Source organism: Poromitra crassiceps, assembly GCF_964638095.1.
Source record: "Poromitra crassiceps genome assembly, chromosome: 3".
In the NCBI taxonomy this organism is placed as follows: domain Eukaryota; kingdom Metazoa; phylum Chordata; class Actinopteri; order Beryciformes; family Melamphaidae; genus Poromitra; species Poromitra crassiceps.
Window position 1 is genome coordinate 35,611,629 of NC_139625.1, and position 23,412 is coordinate 35,635,040.

Consider the following 23,412-nt stretch of genomic DNA (forward strand, 5'->3'; position numbering starts at 1 on the left):
AACCTCTGTTCTAGGATAATAGCTTTGACCCTCGCTTTGATTGACAGCTCCACTTTGATGATAGTAATACAGAAGAGTCAAATGATTCATTCATCTTAGAGAGGAAAGTGTGTGGGTAGGTAGGGAAGTATTAACATGACTTCTTCCTCAGATCATCGTCTGTATGAGTTTGTTACAGTTTGTCAAACTGGTTTATTACGTTCCCGTTTCAGAACTATGGAGTGGAGACGGACAACCTTAAGAACCTGGTAGTGAGGATGAGAGCCGCCACCAACAGTCTTCACATGTCCACGTCTGACCGCAGGAAAAGCCCGGCCTACGACGGCAGCACCTCCCGCAAGCCGCCCAATGACTTCCTCACCTCCGTGGTGGAGCTCATAGGTGCTGCCAAGAGCCTCCTGGCTTGGCTGGACAGGTAATCCCACTCTACCATCATCACCTTCCTCATCACCACTGTACGTTCTGGGCTCCTGTAAAGTTGTAAGGGAAGTGAAACTGAATATCAAATAAGCTACAGCAGGGGATGGGCAACTTTGATGATAGAGAGGGCCACAAAGAAATGTCCTCGCTACCAGAGGGCCAGATTGTGACCGTGCACTTCCACCAGTAGCCTACTGTAACACCATCACTCCCAATTATAGCTACTAAGTTGATGAAAAGGACTGTTAATCAAAGTTTATTATACCAACATTTATATTTTTCATATTCAAATTTACTAATTGTTCCATTCAGATGACACCAGAAACTTTGCTCTCGCTTTAAAACAGCCCGCTACAGCAATTTGATGGCGTACATCATCACCCAAATATGTTCATATTAATCAGATTAGAAATGTTGCATCTGCATTGTGCAATGTGCATCCTGGATATAGTTTGATACAATAGCGTTAGCCCAAATGCTAACATTAAACAGTATGTGGATTGACAATGCTAACACCATTAGCGCCATGTTCTGGGATGTACAGTAAAATAAAAATACAGATTTGAGTGGTCTAATCAAACCTGGGAATTGACCCAGGGGCCACACTGAGTGAGGTCGGGGGCCACCAGTTGCCCACCCCTGACAGGTTTCCATACAGCCCACAGCTTTAGTTCAGTTTCTGTTGTTGACATTGATATTTTAGATTGAAGTTGTTTATCTAGTGCACACATGGGCAAAATGCCAGCCCCGGCCCCTAGATCATCTCAATCCATCCCCCACGTCCTCAAAGGAAAACAAAAAACCCAGAAGACAGTAAAATACAGAATCATGTTAGTAAATATCATCTGCTACAGCCATTGGATTTGTATCACTATTATATTGGGAGATTAATGAGAAATGTGTGGCCCTTCGCTTACTTTATGTAAGTCAGTATGGCCTTTTGGCAAAAAATGTTGACCACCCCTGATCTAGTGCTACTCACAGCTGAGTTAGCACTTAGCAGGCAGGGATTTCACTGACTGTGACACACATTGGTTATTGCAGGGATTGAACTTGTGGTGTTTTCTGTTATGGAGTGTCACTGTGGCCAGGAAGCCACCCTGCTGCCACGAAGAGATACTTTGCCTTTTTTTTTTCTCCGCGCATTTGCAAATTTGGTAGTCCCCCCCCCCCCCCCAACAAATTCCTACATTCTGAGTCCTTCACTTTCCCTACAATGACTTGTTAGCATTGTTAGGATTCCTGTTTGAAACAAAGGGCTACAAGCTTGTAGTCTCCAGTGAAGAAAAACAACCAACCAACATCCTTTTATCTGAATGTACATGACACTGCAGTAATGTTAATGCGACAGAAGCTTTTTGGGGGGTATAAAGAAGAAATGAAGAAAAGTTGGCACCAACTGCTTGCATGCCTCCACACTATTGGCACGCTTCATACTATTTTCACCTCTTCCTTTAGCCTGCATGAATGCATACAGTCTATGAATGAGCTGAGGCTGTGTTGGACGGGAGCTAGCACAGTCCCCTGTGCTCTTCTACTGACCTGCTCCAAAAACAACATCAGGTTTCAGGATTAAGTGCTAAAATTAAGCTTCTCTTTATTTGGTAGCCTTGGCTAAAGCAGGCACAGTGACCTCATGATATAAAAGGGTAGTTTTGATTTGATTTGATTTGATTTGATTTGATTTATTTGAGTTTTGGTTAAAAGAAAACTGATTAAATACAGACATCAAGGATAAACACAATTATGTCATAGACTTTTTTTTATTTTTATTACTGTTGTTTTTTCACACATAACAGAGTAGACACTACAACGATATGACAGCACAATACATCCTTATACAAACAAAAGAAAAGAAAAGAAAAAAGAGGAGGGGGGAATAGAAATAAAGTGACCAACAACATACAAAAAAGCAAGACTTGTTTCCATTGTGGTCCTTGGTCTCAGACAAATGAAACAAAACAGCAGAGAACAGGCAGTGGTACATAAAATTATATAAAACACTAAAAAAGACTATAAAAACTACAAACTATTTTACAATACTAAAAACACAAAAAGAATATGTGGAATTATTAAAAAAGAAAAAGCTAAATAGATGCTGCTAGTACTCCTTTTGCTCCTCCTTTTTTTCTTGTTAGTACTTTATCGGCAGGGTTAACATATTCCAGTTAGCTGCTCCACCAAACCTAAAAGAGAATTTGCCCATATTGGTTTTGAACCTGGGCGAGCACAGGTCTGCAATGCTGGCTCTTGTGTGGTGAGCATGAGTGTCTCCTTTTGCATCAAAGCCAGCTGTACACATTCACACTGAAGGACTTTATAATGCATGGCAGTGATCCCACATGGACACAATGAATCATTTCAGGAGGGGTAGCCTGAGTACCAAAACATCCCACTCAAGTAGAAGTGCTGTTACTTTAATGAAGTTTCACTTAAATATAAGTGAAATCACAGGTGTAGAAATGGACTAAGTTAAAGGAAAAAGTAGCTAATTTGCTCAACATAGGGAGTTGTGTGAAAGAAAACATTGTTACATATGACCTCTATTCCATGCAATGCAACAAATTGTGACCTGCAATACCATACACAGTATACATAATTATATGCAGCTACTAAGGCCCGAAACGCACAGGGAGCGAAACCTGACGTGCGTCATTTGACGCCCCTATAGCGCACTGCAAGCATCAGATCTGAAATGTAGGCTATACACCACAGAATGACAGAACCATCACTATTTTGGGGGAAAGGCCACTAATTTATACTGTATATAATCAGGCACAATGAGCAGTAGGGATGTTCATCAATTATCGAAAATCGATAATCGATCGTTAAGGATTGGAATCGATCCTGTGGCATTTGGATCGATTTTTTAATTATTAAAAATTTTTTTTTTTTTTTTTTTTTTTTTTTTTTTTTGGACTAGGTTTGGGTGGAATTCGTTCCTCCTCGCCCCACTCCATTGCACAGCCGACTAACGTGAGGTGGAGCTTCATATAGTCTCTAGTTTTCTGGCTGGGCACGGGCCTTTGTGCCAACAAAACTGTTTTAAACATGAGAAATTCACACCGGCATGCGCCGGGGACAGCAGTGTTGGAGAGGAGACACATTGAAATAAAGAGTTCATTGAGGAGAACACGTTGTCTTTCGTATTTTCTGCCATAGGCATTCATTTTGTTAAAAAAAAAAAAAAAAAAAATATTGAAAATATTGAAAATTTTCTAAGTATTAATAAAATCGATAATCGATAATTGATCGTTAATTCTCACCGATTATCGATTTTGGAAAATTTTCAAAATGAACATCCCTAATGAGCAGTGAACAAAAAGTTGTTATACCGTAGTTTTGAGGCCCTGTCATTCAGAGGCTGTTGGATCCTCCTACCTGTCTGCCATGCAGAGGGGGAGGAAAAAAAGGCAGCGCTGTCAGAGAAAATGATGCAATCATTCTGTCCAAACTTTCACCAATCTAATCTCATCATGACATCCAGGGATAGGCTATATTTTGCTAGCCGAATCACCGATGCGTTTAGAACATTATTCTCACATTGTAGTCTTGCTATAGTGTAGTGCAGTGGTTCCCAACCTACGGTACGCGTACCGTAGGTGGTACTTGCGCCCCCTGCTGGTGGTACTTGGAAGGCTCTGTGAATTTTTTTTTTTTTTTTTTTTTAGTTTTTGTGCAAAATCCATGGTGGTCATTAGTAGTAGTTTTCAAACATGTGAAAGTGAAATAATAATAATAATTAATATTATTGGCAGTGTTTCTCAAGGTAGGTGGTACTTGCGCCCCCCACTGCTGGTGGTAGCCCACTTGATCCCTGGAATCCCAATGTTTAAATTATGAAATAAACCCAACTTTAAAATCAATTGTAAAACATGTTTATCTATCAAAATAATACTACGAATGAAAATAAACTTGTGATCATTGAAATTGAGGTTTATTTTGTTGTCTTGAGATTTAGAAACAAATATTTGTTTCTGACGGACACTATACCTGTTGCGCATGCACAATTACCTGCCCGCCCCGCATGGTTACACAAGTGGTGAACAAAGACGAGGAGGGATGCTAAAGTGGATCAAAACGGGAGGGAATCGTAAAAGAGCTGTAGTAGAGGAGAGCAGCAACGATGAAGCACAAGGAGGTGAAGACAGCAGTCAACCCAGCACAAGTGCAGCTGCTGCAGGTTGCACATAGGCTGCAGGTTGGAATAAATTTGCCTCCTGCGTGAACTGTGCATAGCTGAATAGACTGTATTTTAACGTCGGTCATATGGTGGTACTTGGAGAGCCAACTACTTTCTCAGGTGGTACTTGGTGTAAAAAGGTTGGGAACCACTGGTGTAGTGTATTAATGCTTGCTGTATTTAAACTGCTGTGAGATTTGTTTGAGGAGCATATCGAGACAGACGGGGATGGAAGTGGGCAGAGATCGGGGGGGGGGGGGGGGGGAGCTCAGAGCGCTTTGGTCGCGGCTGCTGGAACCTCATTTGATGCTCCAAAATCGAAACAGGTTTCGGAATACGGGCGTCAAGGCAGTTTGACGCGCGTCAGAACGCTCTTGGTGCGTGTTCGGCCGTTTAAAACAATGGGTGGACTTCAAAACGCAAGCGTCTGACGCTACCTGTGCATTTTGGGCTTAACAGTAATATTCTCATATTTTATTAATCTAGAAGTCCCTCAGTGGAGATATTACTTGAATAACTATGGCAACAGCTACAGTACACCTGTATATGAAGTCTGTTGAATTGATTGAAGTACCAAGACAACAACAAAAGTGGTGTTTGCTTAAAAGTTAGCCTTTGTAGTTTGCCAGGGAACAGTTACTTTACTGAATCAATCTTCTGACTTGTGGTTTCTGCTCAGATGGTCAGACCAAAGCAGAAATTGCAGCTGGACTTCCACCAGAGAGTTCATGAACATAATTGGATACAGTCTGGGAAATCTCCTCCGTTCCTCTTGCCTAGTCATCATCAAAACAGCAAACCGTAGTAAACAAATAATGTTTCGGAATCTTTTATTTGTTGTTGTGTTGGCCTCCAAATTGATCAGGAAAAATCCAGTGGTGTCCTCAAGAAAGCATGCTGACTTTCATTGGTTAAATAAATGTCATGTTGTTCCCCAAAAAAATCTTCAGAGCTCATGTTACGATGAGCCACACCGGCATATTTGGTGGTTTTGGGGCTGACATTTGGGGAACTTGCTTTAGAGTTCATAACTGTGGCTGCAAATGGCGGCATTCTTGAGTTACAACCAAGTCTGTCTGTGGCCAGTCACCCAAACACACAATCAGAGCAAGGTTCACCAGGCCTATTGTGAAGCTCCCTGTTAGCCCACTCCATGTCACTAAAAGTCGCCTCAATGGAATATTTATTTCTGCTTTCAGCATTTTCTTACTTGACAGTTCCGGCATATGCATTGTTATCTACTTGCAATTTAGAATTTGTGTCGTTATGGAGACCCACTGTAGCCTATATCAGTACCAGATTTCTCCTATCTGCATGCTTTGTGCTAACATCACATTCCCAATGTTCTAGCTTTCTTTCTTTGTCTGCTTGCAGGACGCCCTTGACAGGGATCAGTGACTTCACAGCCACCAAGAACAAGATCATTCAGCTGTGCCTGGATCTCACCACCACAGTTCAACAGGTCTGCACGCCACTTAGTTCACCAGCGCACGTGTAGCTCACCCCTGGGAAACTCACACACACATGCATATACAATTGCCTTTTTCCACTGAGGGCAGACCGGCCTGAGGACATAGATCAAGAGAAGGCAGTGGGAAATGTGGTCTGGCGGCCATGACATAAGCCTGAAGCCAGCAGTCTGCTCTGAACACATTAGAGCACGTTGATGTTTTGCTCAGGATCCCCCCCCCCCCCCCGCCTTGCGACAGCTAATGAGGAGACCTCCTGAGCACGGGGGACGTTTAACGCTAATCGTAGCCTTTGTGTTTACAGTTTCATAAAACCAACTGGCGCTCTTTAAAAGTAGGCTGCCAACATTCCCCAGGTTGCGCTCCTCCCTCGGCCATGTGGTTCCTGTTTTGTTCCTCCAAGATGCTCGCGACGGGAGGCCGAACCGTCTGAAAGCACTTCCTGTGTGGAGGTTTAAAGGGACAGCTCACCCTAAAATCCAACATACATATTTTTCCACTCACCTGTAGTGCTATTTATCCATCTATATAATTTTGTGTTAGTTGCCTGAGTTTTGGAGATATCGGCCGCAGAGTTTCTGCCTTCTCGCCAATACAATGGAGATTGATGACACTTCAAAAATGCCAAATAAATACATTTGATAAACTCAACAGCAATGTCTCTTTCCAGAAATCATGACCCGGTTACTCAAGATAATCCACAGACCTTGGTATGAGTTGTTTCATGTAGGAACTATTTTCTTTTGACCAAACTACACCTGCTAGCTGCTAGCTAGTTCCTACATGAGACTGCATAGGAGCAGCTAGGGCAGCAGCAGCTAGTGGGAGTAGTTTGGTCAAAAGCACATAGTTCCTACTTGAATCTGCTCACAACAAAGTTTGTGCATTATCTTGAGTAACCACGTCATGATTTCTGGAAAGAGACAATGCTGTTGAGTTTTTCAAATGACTTTTTTTGGTGCTTCGAGCACCACAAGCCGAGTGCCATCCAGTTCCATTGTATTGGATAGAAGGCAGCCGTCTCTACTGCCGATATCGCCAAAATTCAGGTAACTAACCCAAAATTATATCGATGGATAAATAGCACTGCAGGTGAGAGGAAAAATATGTATTTTGGATTTTAGGGTGAGCTGTCCCTTTAATGCATTGATGAGGAGGTGGTCCATCTGACTGCCAGAGAGATGGATAACGTTAGCGTTACATATACCATATTCCATGACTTTCAGCACATAGTTTGGTTGGCATCATGTGATGAGACAGTTAGGGGTCCACTTTTTTCAGTTTCATCAGACTGGCTGTGCTTAGTTATGCATTATGACTGAAACAAAGGCAGCTGGTGAGAGACTTTCCTTGCCCAACAAACACATTCTGTGTATTTGTTCCATTTGTTGACCACAAAGGCCTTGTCTTAAGCATAGTTCAAAAACCAACTCATTTTACCACAGAAGTGAAAGTGACTTTCAGGATCCCAGGTGTCATTTTTAGTGGGTTATTGCATCAAAATAAATTCCTTTCCCAGAGTGCCGATTGCCTCGCCAGTGTCTGGGATTTCAGCACCTCTGGTGATTTACTATGGGGGTCTCGGCCCCGGCCGACCAGGGGAGGCGGGGGTATACATTTCCCACGTTGCCTTTTGAATTAGAGAGGTTTTGTGCATACGCAGTAGAATAATCTCCTCATAGGTGCTGAAGCGGCCTTAGCAAAATCGGAGCCGCCATTTTACTCCATCAACTGTAGGAGAGACATACTGTGGAACCCCCATTAATGTCCCCAAGGGTTATCATGACACATCACAGATAAATTATTTTTTGTTCAGCAACCTATATAACTGCAAAATACTGATCATCCAATGTCAAAAGACTCTAGTCTAGACAAGTCTAAAGCTCTAGTATTGGGCTAAAACTGCAAGACTCCTATCTTACCCTCTCATTAGTTTGGACCACTTGGGCTCCCTTGGTTTTTCATAAGCCCACTGGCCAGCTTCTGGAGCACTGATTGATGAAATGGGTTGCATAGGGACTGCCACAGTGATGGGTTTTATGATGGGGGAGGGCGTCATGAGGTTGCCCAGGTCCTTCATGAACTTCTGCCTGAATGCAGCCTGTGTATACACACACAATGGGACGCAGCCATAAAAGTGTGAGCGTGGCACCCATCTCAGCTGACATGTTAGTCGAGAGATCCTTCTCTTTCAAAGAGATCCCCTGTGTGCTCTGCCCTCGCTGCATACTCCTGAATCATTGGATGAGATGTGCAGCTTCTTTCTTATCGAAGCCCCTTTTTTCAGCAGAAAAGCAGAGGTGAAGTCGGCCAAAGACTGTAATTTAACGAGTGCATCCATCATTCTGTGGAAACGGTATGAATAACAGGATGTCAGAAAGCCAGGTCCACACTGTTGCAGTCCATGGCTCTTGTTCCCCCCCGCTGTACAGGCAGCTCACTTCTTGTGCTGTGCCAACACTCCTCTCTTTCGGGCCACTTCATTGCTCGACCAGGCAAATCCTCTCTGGTGGCAGATCAAAGGCCCACCGGGCTGCACACAGAGTCATCTGATCCACACCGGCTGTGGGATCAAGTCCATGACGTGAGGGATCAGTACACCCAGGGAATTGTACCTCAGCCTCTCTCGGTGCTTAGTTATGATATGGCTTCTGTCTACAAGGGTTCTGACAAAGATATGGGATTAATTTGGTTTCCACAAGCAGATCTTGGAGGGATTATCTGTGATATTGTATTCACATTATTTGATGGTTTTGCTATGAAACAGGAGAAACGAATCCTTAAATGAGATGGCATGTCAAAGCTTGGCGGGAGTAGCGCCGAGCGATGTCTGCAGCATATAATGATGTTGTTTTGTTTCACAGCCTCTATATATTTTTAGCATATCCTTTTTGGCTTTTGACGACATCGTAGTAGTCATCCAAACAGGTCTGTTCCTAAAAGAAATATGTAGTTGTGTGTTTATGCAAGTTGAGCCAAATTCCTTCCGAAACCACCATATATCCTTGGCTGAGTTGGGAAAATATATTATATGGAAACATGATTTTAGCACCATTACATGTCAAATGAAACCTATTATGATTTGTGCCCCCCCCATTATGTTTATATTGGCTTTATACTCCCCCTGCCCTGCCAGTATATGGGAAATGTGGCAAAGTCACGTGTATACTACTCTATCAAAAGAGCCTAGACCATCAAACAGGCATTGAGAACACAGATCATTTCAGACATAAATAGTTCTATCGTAAATATTATTGAGAGAGCATAGGATGTATTCTGCTTTGAACTGAAGCCATCGCTCACGGCCATAGACAAGCAAGCAAATCTTGTCAGTGCAAACAAAGCAATATTACAACAAGCCAAGTGCATTTGAACACAGGCGCTCCCCTTCAGCCCAGTGGAATGTGCAAGCCATGGAAATATGGATCCGCTTGCTCGACCCCCATGCGCTGTGTGCACAATGGATTTACAAAGAACAACAGAGCTGGCTTTGTAGACGGCACATGTCCACGCATGTCTCTTACACTGTGAGAGCTCTACAACTCCACTTTGCCTTTGTTGTTTTGCATCGCCAAAGACATGCGGCTTGTGAGGACTCTTGAGAAATAAGACACTTGTTGAAGTAGTTTTTCAGTGCTGCCTAGTTTTGACAGCGCCGTTTCACCTGTGCATTGATGAATGGGTGCCTTTGGGGCAATTCCCTACATCGGCACAATTCCATAAACAGGCTTGCGCCCCCCCAACACCAACAGTACAACCCCCCCCCCCTTTGGAGTGCCTCTAACCAGGGTCTCTTTCACCACCAACAACACAGTTGTCAGGGGAGGCTGTTGCCTCAGCTGTGTCTGGTCCAGCTGCGGAGGGGACAGCGGCGGTCAGTTTCCCCAGCTGACTCTGCAGTTCATACTGGTGGTGCCTCACCCAGAACAGCTAGGATCACTGCTACTGTGCTGTGTTTGATTTCCACAGACCCCCTGCCTCCACTAACCCATCGCACTCATACAGACCCCCTGCCTCCACTAACCCATCGCACTCATATTGCGACTGTGGCCTCAAAAGCATTGATGCATCGGAAGGTTTCCACTTTACACAGTAGGATGTAGAAAACCAAAAGCACCGTTAGGATGAGAGTTTGATTATTTAAGGTTTAACACAATTGTTCCCCACCATGTACTCTGCACATTGTTAGCATATGACTGTTCGTATGGTATTTACATTCCCATAGAGTTAACTGCACCCCAAACAGCATTATGCAATTATAGCTTCTCCAGAATTCAGAGGTAATTTTAATCTAAAAGCTGTTTATTTGTGGCCGTTCTCCATTTTTCTCAGGTCTATATCTGGAATGCTGATTATATCGTGTTCCCCCAACCCCTATACTTTGTTTTCACTCTGCAGCCATTGAATAACCTCATCCTCTTCGCTGTTGTTTACTGCTCAGCGGCCTATCTAACATCGCTTTCTTCTGTCTAACAGGACTGCTCTGTTTACGAGATGGAAGAAAAGATCCTGGAAGTTGTAAGTATATCTCTTCGCTTTGCTTCCCCTGATGTAAACTACATTAGACCCCTGAGTTCCTATAATAGGGATGAGGGTAAAAAAAAGTCTGTTTGATTGTTTGGGTAAATGTCTTTTGACATGGAGGTTGTGTGACATGCATTCAGCGGTGGGCTGGGCTTTTTCATGTGAGTGAATAGAGCAGACGGGCTCTTGGAACGCCGGTGGAGGAGGTGGCTCTGATACGCCCCGGCCATCAATCAGTGTTTCCTGTTGCTGACACTCGCCAGACTCCTTGGGCTAACTGAACTTCCTCTACTGCTCTATCTCTCTCTCTCTCTCTCTCGTTGTCTCTGTGTCTCTCTCTGTCTCATAGAGTCTCTGTCTCTCTCTCTCTGTCTCTCTCTGAGGCACCCTCAGTGAACTCCACATAGGGAGCCCAGTCTCTCTTGGTCCCTTCCTTTGATTATTCCTAGGCTTTTTCTGCCTCTGCTTCATCTCTATATTCCTCCATCTTCTCTCTTTACCTCTAATGTAGCCTAGGTAAACCCAGCCACCACGTGACCTGCTCTCTCAGTTCCCAGTCACTATCATAGTGACTGAGAACAGGTCTGAGAGCAGGTCACGTGGGGGATGGGTTTACCCAGGCTACCTCTAATGTATTTACTTATATCCCTCTGTTTCTGCAGTTCTCTTGATCTCATACCTTCTTTCCATGCATCTACATAAGCCCAACTCTACACAAAGTGAACACAATGCGTACAAACAAAAGGCATGTGCCTCGCATAAGAAGACAAGTCACAGAAAAGACTAGCCTGATATCAGACTGAATTGTCAACTCGTTACACTCCATTCCTCTTCAGCCTCTTCACTCTAAACCGATTTCCATGAGGAAAATACCCCATTTCCCCTAACCAATCACTAGAGACCAACAACGCCTGGATATTATCCAGTGCAGAGAAGGCCTTTGAATAATGCTTTCAAAGCAGAATGCTGTTCGGATTTCAAAGTAATTTGGCACTTTTAATCGATATAGAGCAGCCTCAATAGCATCTATCTCGTCACGGTCTCCATTGTTGTTAGGTCTGGCGCACTTGACAACAGCTTGACAATGGCGATCGATAGTCTCACCCCTTGTGCCGTTTATTGGCGCTGATTGGCTAACCGTTAGTTCGCCTCAGCGCTCATTGGACTGAACGCTTTTTCAACATGAGAAAGCGTTGCATGATGTCACGAATCATGCTAGACCAGAAGCAGCCAACTCGCTGGAGTGGGCGGATTGGAAGCTCTGGACCCAGGCAAAGAAAAGACCCCACTAATGACGACAAATTGTTGATTATGTCCCGAACGAGAGGATGTAGGAGGCAGAAAAGGGGCAGCGTGTGTGTGCACGAGATGGTTTTCAGTGTTGTGTGTGCATGGGTTCCTCCAAACCTTCCTCTAAACACACACACACACAGGCACACAGTGTCTCTCACACACACACACACACACACACGCACACACGCAGGCAGGCAGGCACACAGTCACACACAAGCAAAGGGACGGGAGCGAGGTCATTAGCCCAAAGTAAGCGATGAAGGATAAGGTCCTTGCGTCACCAGTGTATCTCTATCTTGCCTTGTTCTAACCCGTAAGATACACTGTACCTTCATTGATTATAGGCACAATACATTGTGTCTGTCATGTCATACCTTGACGCGTTTTCTTGCCCGTTTCCATTGCAGTCCAAGGTCTTGAACAGCATCTGTGATCAGACCGTGAGAACCACCTCGGACCCCCTGATGAGCCAGTCAGCCTGCCTGGACGAGGTCCAACTAACCAACATCAAGCCGGGGGAGGGTCTGGTGAGGAATGCTGGGGGATTCTTTTTTTCTCCCCCCATTTTTTCCTACTCTAATCCCACTATCTGCCTCATGGGTTTGCAGGCCAGGAATGTGTGCAATGTGTGTCCAATTGCGAGCCTCACATGTCTGTCGTACTTGGCTCTCCCTATGAGAATATCATGTTTTTATGGGCAACATAAGTAAGGGTTTTTCTGCTTTTGTTGTCCCAGGGTATGTACATCAAGTCTACCTATGATGGGCTACACGTCATCACTGGAACCACAGAACATGTAAGTATGACGGTATGATGGCACCTGCAGAGTTCCACCTTGTTCCACTGATAGGATAAAAGACCAGAATAAAGCAGTTAGTCGAGATCTGCATTTTTGTCCATCAAATCTAATAGTGTCAGTTTGAAGGTGATGAACCAATCAATGATTTGCCATTTCTCTCATGATATGTCTTATATTCTCATCTCTGCTAATAATCGGGGCAGTGGTGGCCCAACAGTTAGAGAAGCGAGCTTGTGACCGGAAGGTCGTCGGTTCAACCCCCGGGACCGGCAGGATAAATCTGGGTGGGGGAAGTGAAAAGACAGCGCTTGCCCCTCCCTCATTACCACCACTGTGGTGCCCTTGAGCAAGGCCCTTAACCCCAACTGCTCCAGTGGAGCTGATCAGTGGCCAGCAGATCAGACTGTGGTTGTACTGGTCAGCTTCCAGGTGTGAATGTGAACAGGGCACTCCTGAAAAAGAAAAGCGGGGAAAAAAAGAGCATTGCTCTCAGTGAGACTCCCCCTGTATAAATAAAGGTAAAAAAATAATAATAATAATAATGATAATAATAATAATAAAAGTCCTACCCTTCCCCGCACTCATTGAATGTCACAATAAAAGTCCTACCCTTCCCCGCACTGAGACATCCAGCCAGTGACTAATGCAGCAGCGTCACTGTCACGGTGGGATCCTTACGCCTCCGCTCCTTCATTGTGAATCAGGACCTGATTCACCACCAATAATGACTAGTTAATCCTGTCTAACATCTGTTTGACATGAAATATAAATCTACTTATATTCATACACGCAGAGCGTGTTTGCATCTCCTCATGATTTGTATAGAATGCATGGTATATTTTGTCTGTCTGGATATTTGGTTCTTATAATGCATCTTGTGAAATGTAGAAAGTATTTAAAAAGTAGTTTATCTAACAATGACATTTCCTGTGTATGTGTGTTTCTTTAGTCCCCAGCAGACCTGACCAGGAAGATCCATGCTGGTGATGAGGTCATCCAGGTTAACCAGCAGACAGTGGTGAGTGTCTCAATTTCCATGGATACACAGATATTTGGCCATACACACACTGTACATAATGGCAAATTAAGTACACATTGTAAACAATAGAGTTGTGATCATATAAATGATGAGAGCCTGTGTGTGTGTGTGTGTGTGTGTGTGTCTGTCTGTCTGTCTGTCTGTCTGTGTGGTGAATCAGGTGGGCTGGCAGCTGAAGAACCTGGTCATCAAATTGAGGGAGGACCCTAAAGGTGTGGTGCTCCTCCTTAAGAAGAGGCCCACGGGCACGACCGGCTTCACCCCCGCCCCACTCAAGAACATGCGCTGGAAGCCACCAGTACCACAGGTACAGTAGGACACGCACGCACGCACACACACACACACACACACACACACACACACACACACACACACACACACACACACACACACACACACACACACACACACACACACACACACACACACACACACACACACACACACACACACACACACACACACACACACACACACACACACACACACACACACACACACACAGACAGACAGACAGACAGACAGACAGACAGAGACACACACACACACTTATCCTCTTCCTTTCATCTGTGAAGTTCAACTAAAAGCCTTTGTGTCATTGTCTATAGTCAAGCAATTATCAGCCTTTTTAGGGAGTTGGTTCCAAAACAACAAGTTGAGACAAGTATCACAGAGCCACCCTGAGTGCTGCAGGAATGGAGGAATACAGCAATGGGTTTTTCTTGCATGGCAGGAGACGAACACAAAGAACTTGATGTCATTCAGTCTAGGACAGGGTCTCCAAAACCTTTCAGACCAAGTACTAGTGTTGGAGTCGAGACCACCTGACCGAGGCAAGACCAAGACCAGACTAATGCGAGAACATTTTCAAGACCTTGACTCTAATGATGGCTTAACCTTTACACCATTGCGCTGCTAACAAGGAAATAAATCATTACCGTACTTAGGAATTTTAGTCAAATACAAATGGCTGTACAGTATATGGGGTGGGCAACCATTTTTCATGGGGGGCCACATGAGAAACCCAGATTGTTGCCCGGGGCCGAACAAATATTGTCATGCCGTAACCCATGGATGGGCAACTTTGATGATAGAGAGGGCCACAAAAAAAATTCCTCGCTACCAGATTTTGCTGAGGGCTGAACGGCGCCAGCGCGAAAAATTTGGGGCATTTGAAGCCAGGTTTAGAGGAATAACTCATTTTAAATGAACAATTGTGATGTCATTATTCAGTCTTAACCACCAATATTTGATCCTTTTCCTCACTCACTCCTATGTCACCACATGCTCTCCCTGCAGGGCTTGAAATTAACTTTTTTCACCACCTGCCAATATGGCTGCTAGATTTTAAAGTTACCAGCCAATTAGAATTTCCACTAGCCGAAATGTTTTTCTTGAAATAAACCAGAATATGAGTGGGTTAATTTAAGCATAAGTATCAGTAAGTGGCCCGGGATTCTCAAAGCCTGTGTTGAGGGTCACACAAGAACAAAAATGCACTCTTGAAGCTAAATAAATCCAAAACCAACAAGTTAATTATTTAAATTTCTACTTCAATGTAGAACAGTAATTTCTTACACATGAGATTACTTTTAGCCTTTTAGTCATAAATATTATTGAAAGATATTCCATATTCCAGACTGAAATGCTATAACAGAAGAGTATTGCCCAGAATGACATGAACATTTGGACACTTATTCAGCGGGTATATTGCATGTCCTATCCTAGTGAAATCACACAATTGACTCATTTTGCTGGGGACTCCCCTGTGACCCCTCGTCAAGCTGACGTTCGAGTATATGGGTCTAGCTGCCACCGGCAAGGCTCCAAGTCGAGGCTATTGCGTTTTCCGCTTTAGGTCTTCTAGTTTCATATGATACCAGAAACTTCACACTGGCTTTAAAACTGAGCCCGCTACAGCCTTTGAAAGCTAAATTTCAAAATCGTGATATTTCCCTAATATCTCAATATTTCCAAAAATCAGGCCAAGCCTACTCCTCAAGGTCCTTGCACATAGAGTCCGTTTTTTCGTCCGAAATTGACGCACGAAAAAAATAAAAATACGACCTCATTTGTGTCAATCATCATTGACACACCGAGTCCGACAATTACGTCCGTCATTTAAGTTTTCGGACGAGGTTCGATTTTCTGCGTTTTTCCGCATCCATGAAATCGTTTTGACAGGTGTTTGACCACCCAGAGCTGCCGTAGTGTTGCTATTCACAATGAAAAATGGCATCTGAGAAGTTAATTCAGTTCGTCTCCCAGCACAAAGCATTTTATGACAAAGCAGGAATACAGAGATTCAGAATTAAAAGACAGAATGTGCCGGGTGATTGCAGACCAGCTTGGAATGCGGGACGCGGTGTGTGTGTGTGTGTGTGTGTGTGTGTATGGGGAAGGGGGGGGGGGGGGGAGGAGAGAGACAGAGAGCCCATCAGACACACTGCCAGTTGTGGATCAATAGGATCGCGGTAGTTTTCTTTTCGTTGCGAATCTTCGCAACGAATATTGTATAATTAACGCATCGGACTCAGTGGGCAAGGTATCTGTGCGTGACGTTTTTTTCCCGGATGACGGATTAAAAAAACGCAGCGAACAATTCGGACTCTGTGTGCAAGGACCTTTAGGGTTATTGCATATATGCAAAAATGCAATGCTCGGGTGGACCACCAGGCGGAGCCCCAGTGGTCCGCGGACCACAGTTTGGGAACCACCAATGGTTTCTAGGAGATAGAGGGTGCCTGCCTGTGGTGCGTGAGTCTGGTAGATTGTATCTGCTTTATTACATGCAAAAGATGTTGCAGACAGTAAATAGTGCTGGGCGCCTATAGGTCTAGGTTTAGGAAGAATTTATGTGGTTAGGTCACCCAGTCTCCATACAAGACAATATGAGTTAATTCATAAAGTCTTTGGGTCCACCCTCTGAAAAAAGGGCAAAACCCCCCAAATATCTTTTGTTCCACGAACATTCAAATGGGCAGCTGATAAATCCTTTTGTTAATGAAGTTACATAACTGTAATCCAATTTGCCTTTCTCCCTCATGTGGACAAATTAGTCTTGGCACAGCTTTTAACCACGCCTCAGCACCTGAGTCCCCTCTTAACAGGGCGCTCCGCAGGGAGACAATAGAGCCACTGTAACCTTAGACCCAAACTCTGGCTCCAGGCATGGTCTCATCATGCCCCAAGAGGCTGCTGCAGAGGCTGAGGATGCCAGATCAGATGATCTCAGATGGGAGCGGGTTTCTCAAGACCACAAAGAGGCTCTCAGCACAAAGGTGGCCAATGTCAACCTGTCCACTGCCGTCTTGTTTGAACAAGGTGTCAGGCATATCAACGTTCTCCATCTCAGTTTATGTGCGATAAGCCGGCTCCAAGGGCAAAGCAGAGATGATCACACACTGTGATTCAGGAATGAATGCTGCTGCTGTTGTAATACTATATCATTTATACACAAGGGAAATATGTAGAGAGGGGAAGGGGAAATGAATCAAGGTGGATGCTTGGTTTCTCAGTTTGTTTGCATCCAGTACAGTATAGTATCTCAGAATTCTGGCAGTTATCCTACTAATACATATTATCCAGGTCTGTGGAGAATGGCAGTGAATAGGAGTCCTCCGTTTTTGCCAAAAGCACAATGTCGTTGAGTGTTGGATTGGGAACCATAACTGTGGGAAATGAGTAGGGTTTTAAGTATATGTCTCAAAGGCTATTTTGGACTTCCCTAAGAATCTTTCCGTACCTCAAACAAGAAGGTTTCTGCTCAAGGAGACACACACATGCTCTTATAGGTCTTACCACATGTGGACAACTCCTCCCCATTGCCAGCAAGTCATATTTAGTCCTAATTTGGGATTTAAAATGCCAGACTTGTGGCAGAAGCTACAAGCTATGAATTAATTTGCTTCAGTTGTTCTTTTAACAGTAGACCATATGTATATATACCATCAGTTGAGATCAGGTGTTTTTAACAGTAGACCATTATGTACAGTATATATACCATCAGTTGGGATCAGGTGTTTTAACTGTAGACGAGTATAATATATATATATTATATGTATATATACCATCAGTTGGGATGAGGTGTTTTAACAGTAGGCGAGTATATGTATATATACCATCAGTTAACTTGGGATCAGGTGTTTTAACAGTAGACGTCGAGTATATGTATATATACCATCAGTTGGGATCAGGTGTTTTAACAGTAGACGAGTATTATGTATATAAACCATCAATTGGGATCAGGTTTTTTAACAGTAGACTAGTATATATACCATCAGTTGGGATCAGGTGTTTTAACAGTAGACCAGTATATGTATATATATCATCAGTTGGGATCAGGTGTTTTAACAGTAGACGAGTATATGTATAGAGACCATCAGTTGGGATCAGGTGTTTTAACAGTAGACCAGTATATGTATATATACCATCAGTTGGGATCAGGTGTTTTAACAGTAGACCAGTATATGTATATATACCATCAGTTGGGATCAGGTGTTTTAACAGTAGACCAGTATATGTATATATATCATCAGTTGGGATCAGGTGTTTTAACAGTAGACGAGTATATGTATAGAGACCATCAGTTGGGATCAGGTGTTTTAACAGTAGACCAGTATATGTATAGAGACCATCAGTTGGGATCAAGTGTTTTAACAGTAGACCAGTATATGTATAGAGACCATCAGTTGGGATCAGGTGTTTTTCTTAGATTGTGTAGTCAGTCAGCGTGAAAACGTAATGCACTAATTGAGATGCATTACTAGGATAATGGAAAATCTCCCGTCACTGATCACGATGAGTGTAAAGAGGAGGGCATTTACAAACGAATTGCACTGTGCTTTCCAGAACAACACCTCCCTGATCAGAACCCAGTCTCCCTGCGGCCCAGCCAACGGATCCACCAAAAAGGAGAAGCCAGCTATCTTGGACTTGTACATCCCCCCTCCCCCCGCGGTGCCCTACACCCCACGGTGAGTAGTCCCGCTCCATCTGCCAGCATTAGTTCATTTTCATTTCTACTTCAGTCTCCATTCTGCAGAAGTACCCACCAAACACTTTCATTAGAATACTTGGATCATTAGATTGATTTTTTACAATCCATAACACCAACCATGAAACCACTCGAGGCCAACCGCCCCCCTGCAGCGGGTGAACTGCGCGCCCGGGCCTTTGAGGCTGGTGGATAATGAGTGTGTCCCCGGACCCCTTGATCGCCACTTCCCTGCTACTGCACATTCTGCTCGCCTGGCGCGCACCTCCCTCCACTCCCCTGCTACTGCACATTCTGTTCTGCCTGTCTTCAACCCACCAGCCACCCCCACCGCAGCCGTTACGCAACGGCCCCTTCATTCGCCTCCTCCGCGGAGACGGCAAACTGTTGCCGCGCTCGCTTCATTTGCTAGGGTGCCGAATTTGAAAATGACTGGAATCACCGGAATTAGGCCTGAAGGCAGTGTCGTAACGTTAACGTTATTTGCTTACACTTAATTCTAATTGCGGTATGTCACTTCATTACGCTGCATTGTGCCAAGTGAATGAGCTTATGGTTTCTCCGTGCAGGGAGGGAAGGACCAGCTCCTTCTCCAGCATCAGCAAAAGACCAAAGGGCTCTGAGTCACCCAACTCCTTCCTGGACGAGGAGAGCAGAAGGCGCTTCACCATCGTGGATTATGACAAGATAGGCGTGGTGGGCTACCCCATCGAGGCCAACGTCATACAGCCCAGAATGAGGGAGCACAAGCCTTCACGTGGTCAGTAGCATCTCAACAAGGAAAACCTATTCATATTCCACCCATGGATACTGAATAAAAAAAGGAATTCTATCAATAATGCAATTCATACATATTGACCCCTTGTTTTTTAGGTAAACCCCGCCCCCTCTCCATGCCAGTGGATACCTGTCTGGGAGTGGTAGATCCCTACGCTAAGCCCTGGGCACAAGGACGCAAAGGTACTGCACACACATTTTGTACAACACAACATCACAAAACAAACATCAAACATCACAAAACATGTGGTAGACAATATAACAAACAAACATAAAACAAAGCAACTCAGTCAATCTTAACAGCAGATACCATTCACCTGCAGAAACCCAAAAGAAACCAAATGCAAAGCAACAAGTAATACAACAAAAAGAAAAAAGACAAGCAAAAGCACAACACCCCAGACATCACACACGCACACACACGTGTCCGCACGCACACACACATACACACACACAGGCACAGACACACACCACGCAGAGACACATACCAGCCCATTCTCACTCTGAACTCGTTCAGAAGCGATGCTTTGTCAAGCGTGTTTAGCGGCCTCCTTACCGCTTTGGGAAGCCTTTCTCGTTTGATAGAACGAGCTCCCTGGAGCAGCACGCAGCTGTGGGTTCAGGCAAAGGTCAAGCATGCCCTGGGGCACGTCCTCCAGTACGACTTGGGAAATTTTTATTTTTATTTTATTTAACCTTTATTTAACCAGGGAAGTCATTAAGAACAAATTCTTATTTACAATGGCAACCTGGGAAATATAGTGTACTGTCCAGGGGACAGTAGTACCACCCTGGTTTTGGGGTATGGTCTCTGGCCAGAGACCCCCGGGGTTGAAGACAGGCAACCTGTCGATCACACCCCAAAACATAGTCTGCTTTATCGTCTGTTTTACTCTTAAATTCGACAATACTTTACAAAAAGAACATCATGCTGTATTGAAGAAGATTTTGAACTAGCGATTGAAATCATAAACGCATTAGGAAAATGTTTACTGAGGTCATACATTTTCTCTTATAGAGACCGTCCGCATGTCTGGGAACGCCCGCAAAATGTTAAACGGCTGGCGCGCGAGTGGGGTAAAACCGCCCATATATCTCATGGGCTGACTCACCAAAAGATGGTGCTGCGGCTCTAAACTACATGTTTGGGGGTTCTAGAGCAGAACACAAGATGTCTTACTGCGGTGGTTAAATCCCCGATCGTGTCTGCCTGGGCTGGGCTATCAGCTAAATTCTAACTTTGCTGAATGGATAGAATGGGGGAATTTACCCCGCCCTGACCCCGCCCCCAGCAAGGCTGAGCCAGCTAAACCAGCGTCTATGACGAGACGTGGCCTCAACCTATACTTCTATACAATCTGACTTCTTTTTGCAGCCAGTGGATTCGCCCCCTACTGGCCATTAGAAAGAATGCTGTTTAAGGCACTTCCACATTGGATTCATTTTTCAGCATTGAAGGTTGCCCCTTGGATATAACAGCAAAGCATCAGATGGATAAAGACTTAGCAGCTCATGATGTCATTTCCATTGGTCTTCCAGTAACTTATCTTTTCCTCTTCAGGCGAAGACCTCCTCTACAGGTACCTGAGCAACGAGAGGATCCCCACCATCGCTGAGGAGGTCCCCTCGGTGTCGCTGCCCTACAGGCCCGGAGGGGAGCGGCAGCTAGTCCGAGGTGTGGACCACATCCGCGGCAGCCGCTACTACTCCAACTCAGACCTCCACAACAGCGCCACCATCCCCTACCAGGACGACCTGAAAAAGGCCCCCGTGGCCCCCACCTCCAAGCGCAACCCAGCAGAACGCTCACTACTGGTCAGTTGGATCACACGGCTTAAGCTATTGACTCACTGATGATGCGCTTCCTGTCCGGGCCTTCCTGTTCCTGTCTTGTGTCCTTCCTCAGTGCCTTTGATTTGAATGTCCGGCTGTGTTTTTGGCAGTTTTGGGCTCTCTCACACTCCTCTCTCCCCTACCTCCATACCTCCCTGGTGTTACTACTACTACCAACTACTACTCCTCAACCAAACTTGCTTTCGTAGTACTCACTGCGTTACATCACCCCCTTAACACTGCCCACAACCCCACCCCACCTCTGACTACAAGTCCCATCTCAACCTCAAGAGGATTTATTCAGGTTTTACACTTTGGCCTTATGTGCTGTCCATGGACTCCTCTGTACACATTAAGTTATAGCATGTTTCAATTGAGATGCTCTCTGGTACCATTGATTGATATTTTAGTCACTAAGATCATCAGAAAACTTGCTTGATATTACTCCAATGGTGTGCTTATTTTGGTTTTATTTGCAAAAATAAGTAAAATAATAAGTTAAACAAAAATAAATATTGTTTGTGTAATTGTGCTTTTATTTTACATGCTATTTTGTTTTCTTTCTTTTTCATATTACACTTTTGTGATCAGTCAGTTGCATTGCCCACTGCCAATGGTTGCCTCTCTTGTACACTATGCATATACCGGTACATCAAAATGATTTTTTATAGTCACTTTACAGTAGTTGACAAGTCAATGCTGCATTTGGTTGGTATGTAACAGGATGTTTTTCTCGTCACCAGCAAATATTTGTTCTGGTTTTAAAGCTATGCACTCAATTCTATACAGTCTAAAAGTTTATATCCTGTCTTTCAGTTGACTTTGTAATTAGCCACTTAAAAGGCCTATACATACAGCTGGTTGGTCTTTTCAAGTGTCGGCCTGTCTTTTCAGAGACACACAGGTCAAATGGCCCTTCATTAGCTGCTGTTTCTATGGATAGATCATGGGTCCCAAGGGACAGAATGACAGTATTATAAAAAAAAAACAGGTAACAAGTGTCAAAAGAAATTGTTTCTTTACCTGCCTTTTTGTAAGATTTGAATAGCATTTTATTAAAATGTGCAGTTAATTTCAATGGTCATTTGTATTGTCTTTATTTTGCTCATACGTTTTTGTGCCCTTTGAGCATGTGGGGTGATGATACATTTGTTTCTGAAAGCTCCACATTTGTTTTCCAATTAAATCTTCATCAGAAGGCTCCACAAACCGTGCTGCTGAACTATGGGGCTCATTCTGTTCATCTAGGACCATGTTACACACTCAAAATGTCATCAACAGTGAGTGAAGGACATTTTTAGCTAATTTTGAGGTTCAACGTGTAGAGAGGACTTACCTGCTTTGACCTATGAGCTGAACCGGCTTCTGTTAGTCAAGCATGTGGTGAAACAGGATAGCTAATGTCAAGTTACCTTTTCTCTGTGTCTCAGATGGTGATGGTTATGTAAGTTCTTCCCTCTTTGATGAACCTTCAAGCTGGGGCAGCATATGTGTTCATAGCAAGTTTTTCATCAGGGGATCCTATTCCCTCACATGCTGTCATTTAACCTGTGCATATATAGGGTCAGGATGACCTTCTGTTGCTGCCTCCACCGTTTCCACTGTTTGTTTGGAAGATGCGTTTGCCTGGGAAGACCACCTACAAACACCTTTCACTATGGAAATGAAGATCTGCCTGCTGTCAAGAACGATCCACTAACCCCCACTCCCTTCCCTCTCTGTCTCTGTTTCTCTGTGCATGATTCTACTGGTAGAGCGGGACCTCTCCTTATCTCTCTTCTCTCTTCCACTTCTTCCTCCCTGCTTCATCGCTCTGCCCTAGCTTGCCAAGCTACGGTCGCCTGCGGTCATCGCTAATTTGCACTCACTGAAAATCTGTGGTCCACCTAAATACTACCTGCACTCTGTTTAACCCACTGCTAAGTTTGCTAACCACTAACATGCCATGCCTGCATATCAAAGATGAGTGCAGGGGGAACGACGTGTGGAATTGTTGTTGCACTGCATGCATGGAATGACTTGCTGTCTTTGTTAATTAATCACTCTTATAAGGGAGAATATCGGTTACATGCTCTCATT

General features: G+C 44.2%; 1 protein-coding gene across 1 annotated transcript in view; it reads left to right on the top strand.

Annotated features, from left to right (window-relative positions):
- Positions 1-214: 214 nt before the first annotated feature.
- Positions 215-23,412, top strand: part of LOC310772914 (CNK3/IPCEF1 fusion protein-like) — a 44,359-nt gene continuing 21,161 nt past the window's right edge. Inside the window, exons 1-11 of the mRNA XM_083632860.1 lie at positions 215-415; positions 5,978-6,065; positions 10,549-10,590; positions 12,297-12,416; positions 12,626-12,685; positions 13,638-13,706; positions 13,888-14,034; positions 18,579-18,703; positions 19,293-19,483; positions 19,597-19,683; positions 21,062-21,315. Coding sequence (XP_083488986.1) covers positions 258-415; positions 5,978-6,065; positions 10,549-10,590; positions 12,297-12,416; positions 12,626-12,685; positions 13,638-13,706; positions 13,888-14,034; positions 18,579-18,703; positions 19,293-19,483; positions 19,597-19,683; positions 21,062-21,315 — 1,341 coding nt within the window. The 5' untranslated portion in view covers positions 215-257. The remainder of the gene's footprint in view (positions 416-5,977; positions 6,066-10,548; positions 10,591-12,296; positions 12,417-12,625; positions 12,686-13,637; positions 13,707-13,887; positions 14,035-18,578; positions 18,704-19,292; positions 19,484-19,596; positions 19,684-21,061; positions 21,316-23,412) is intronic.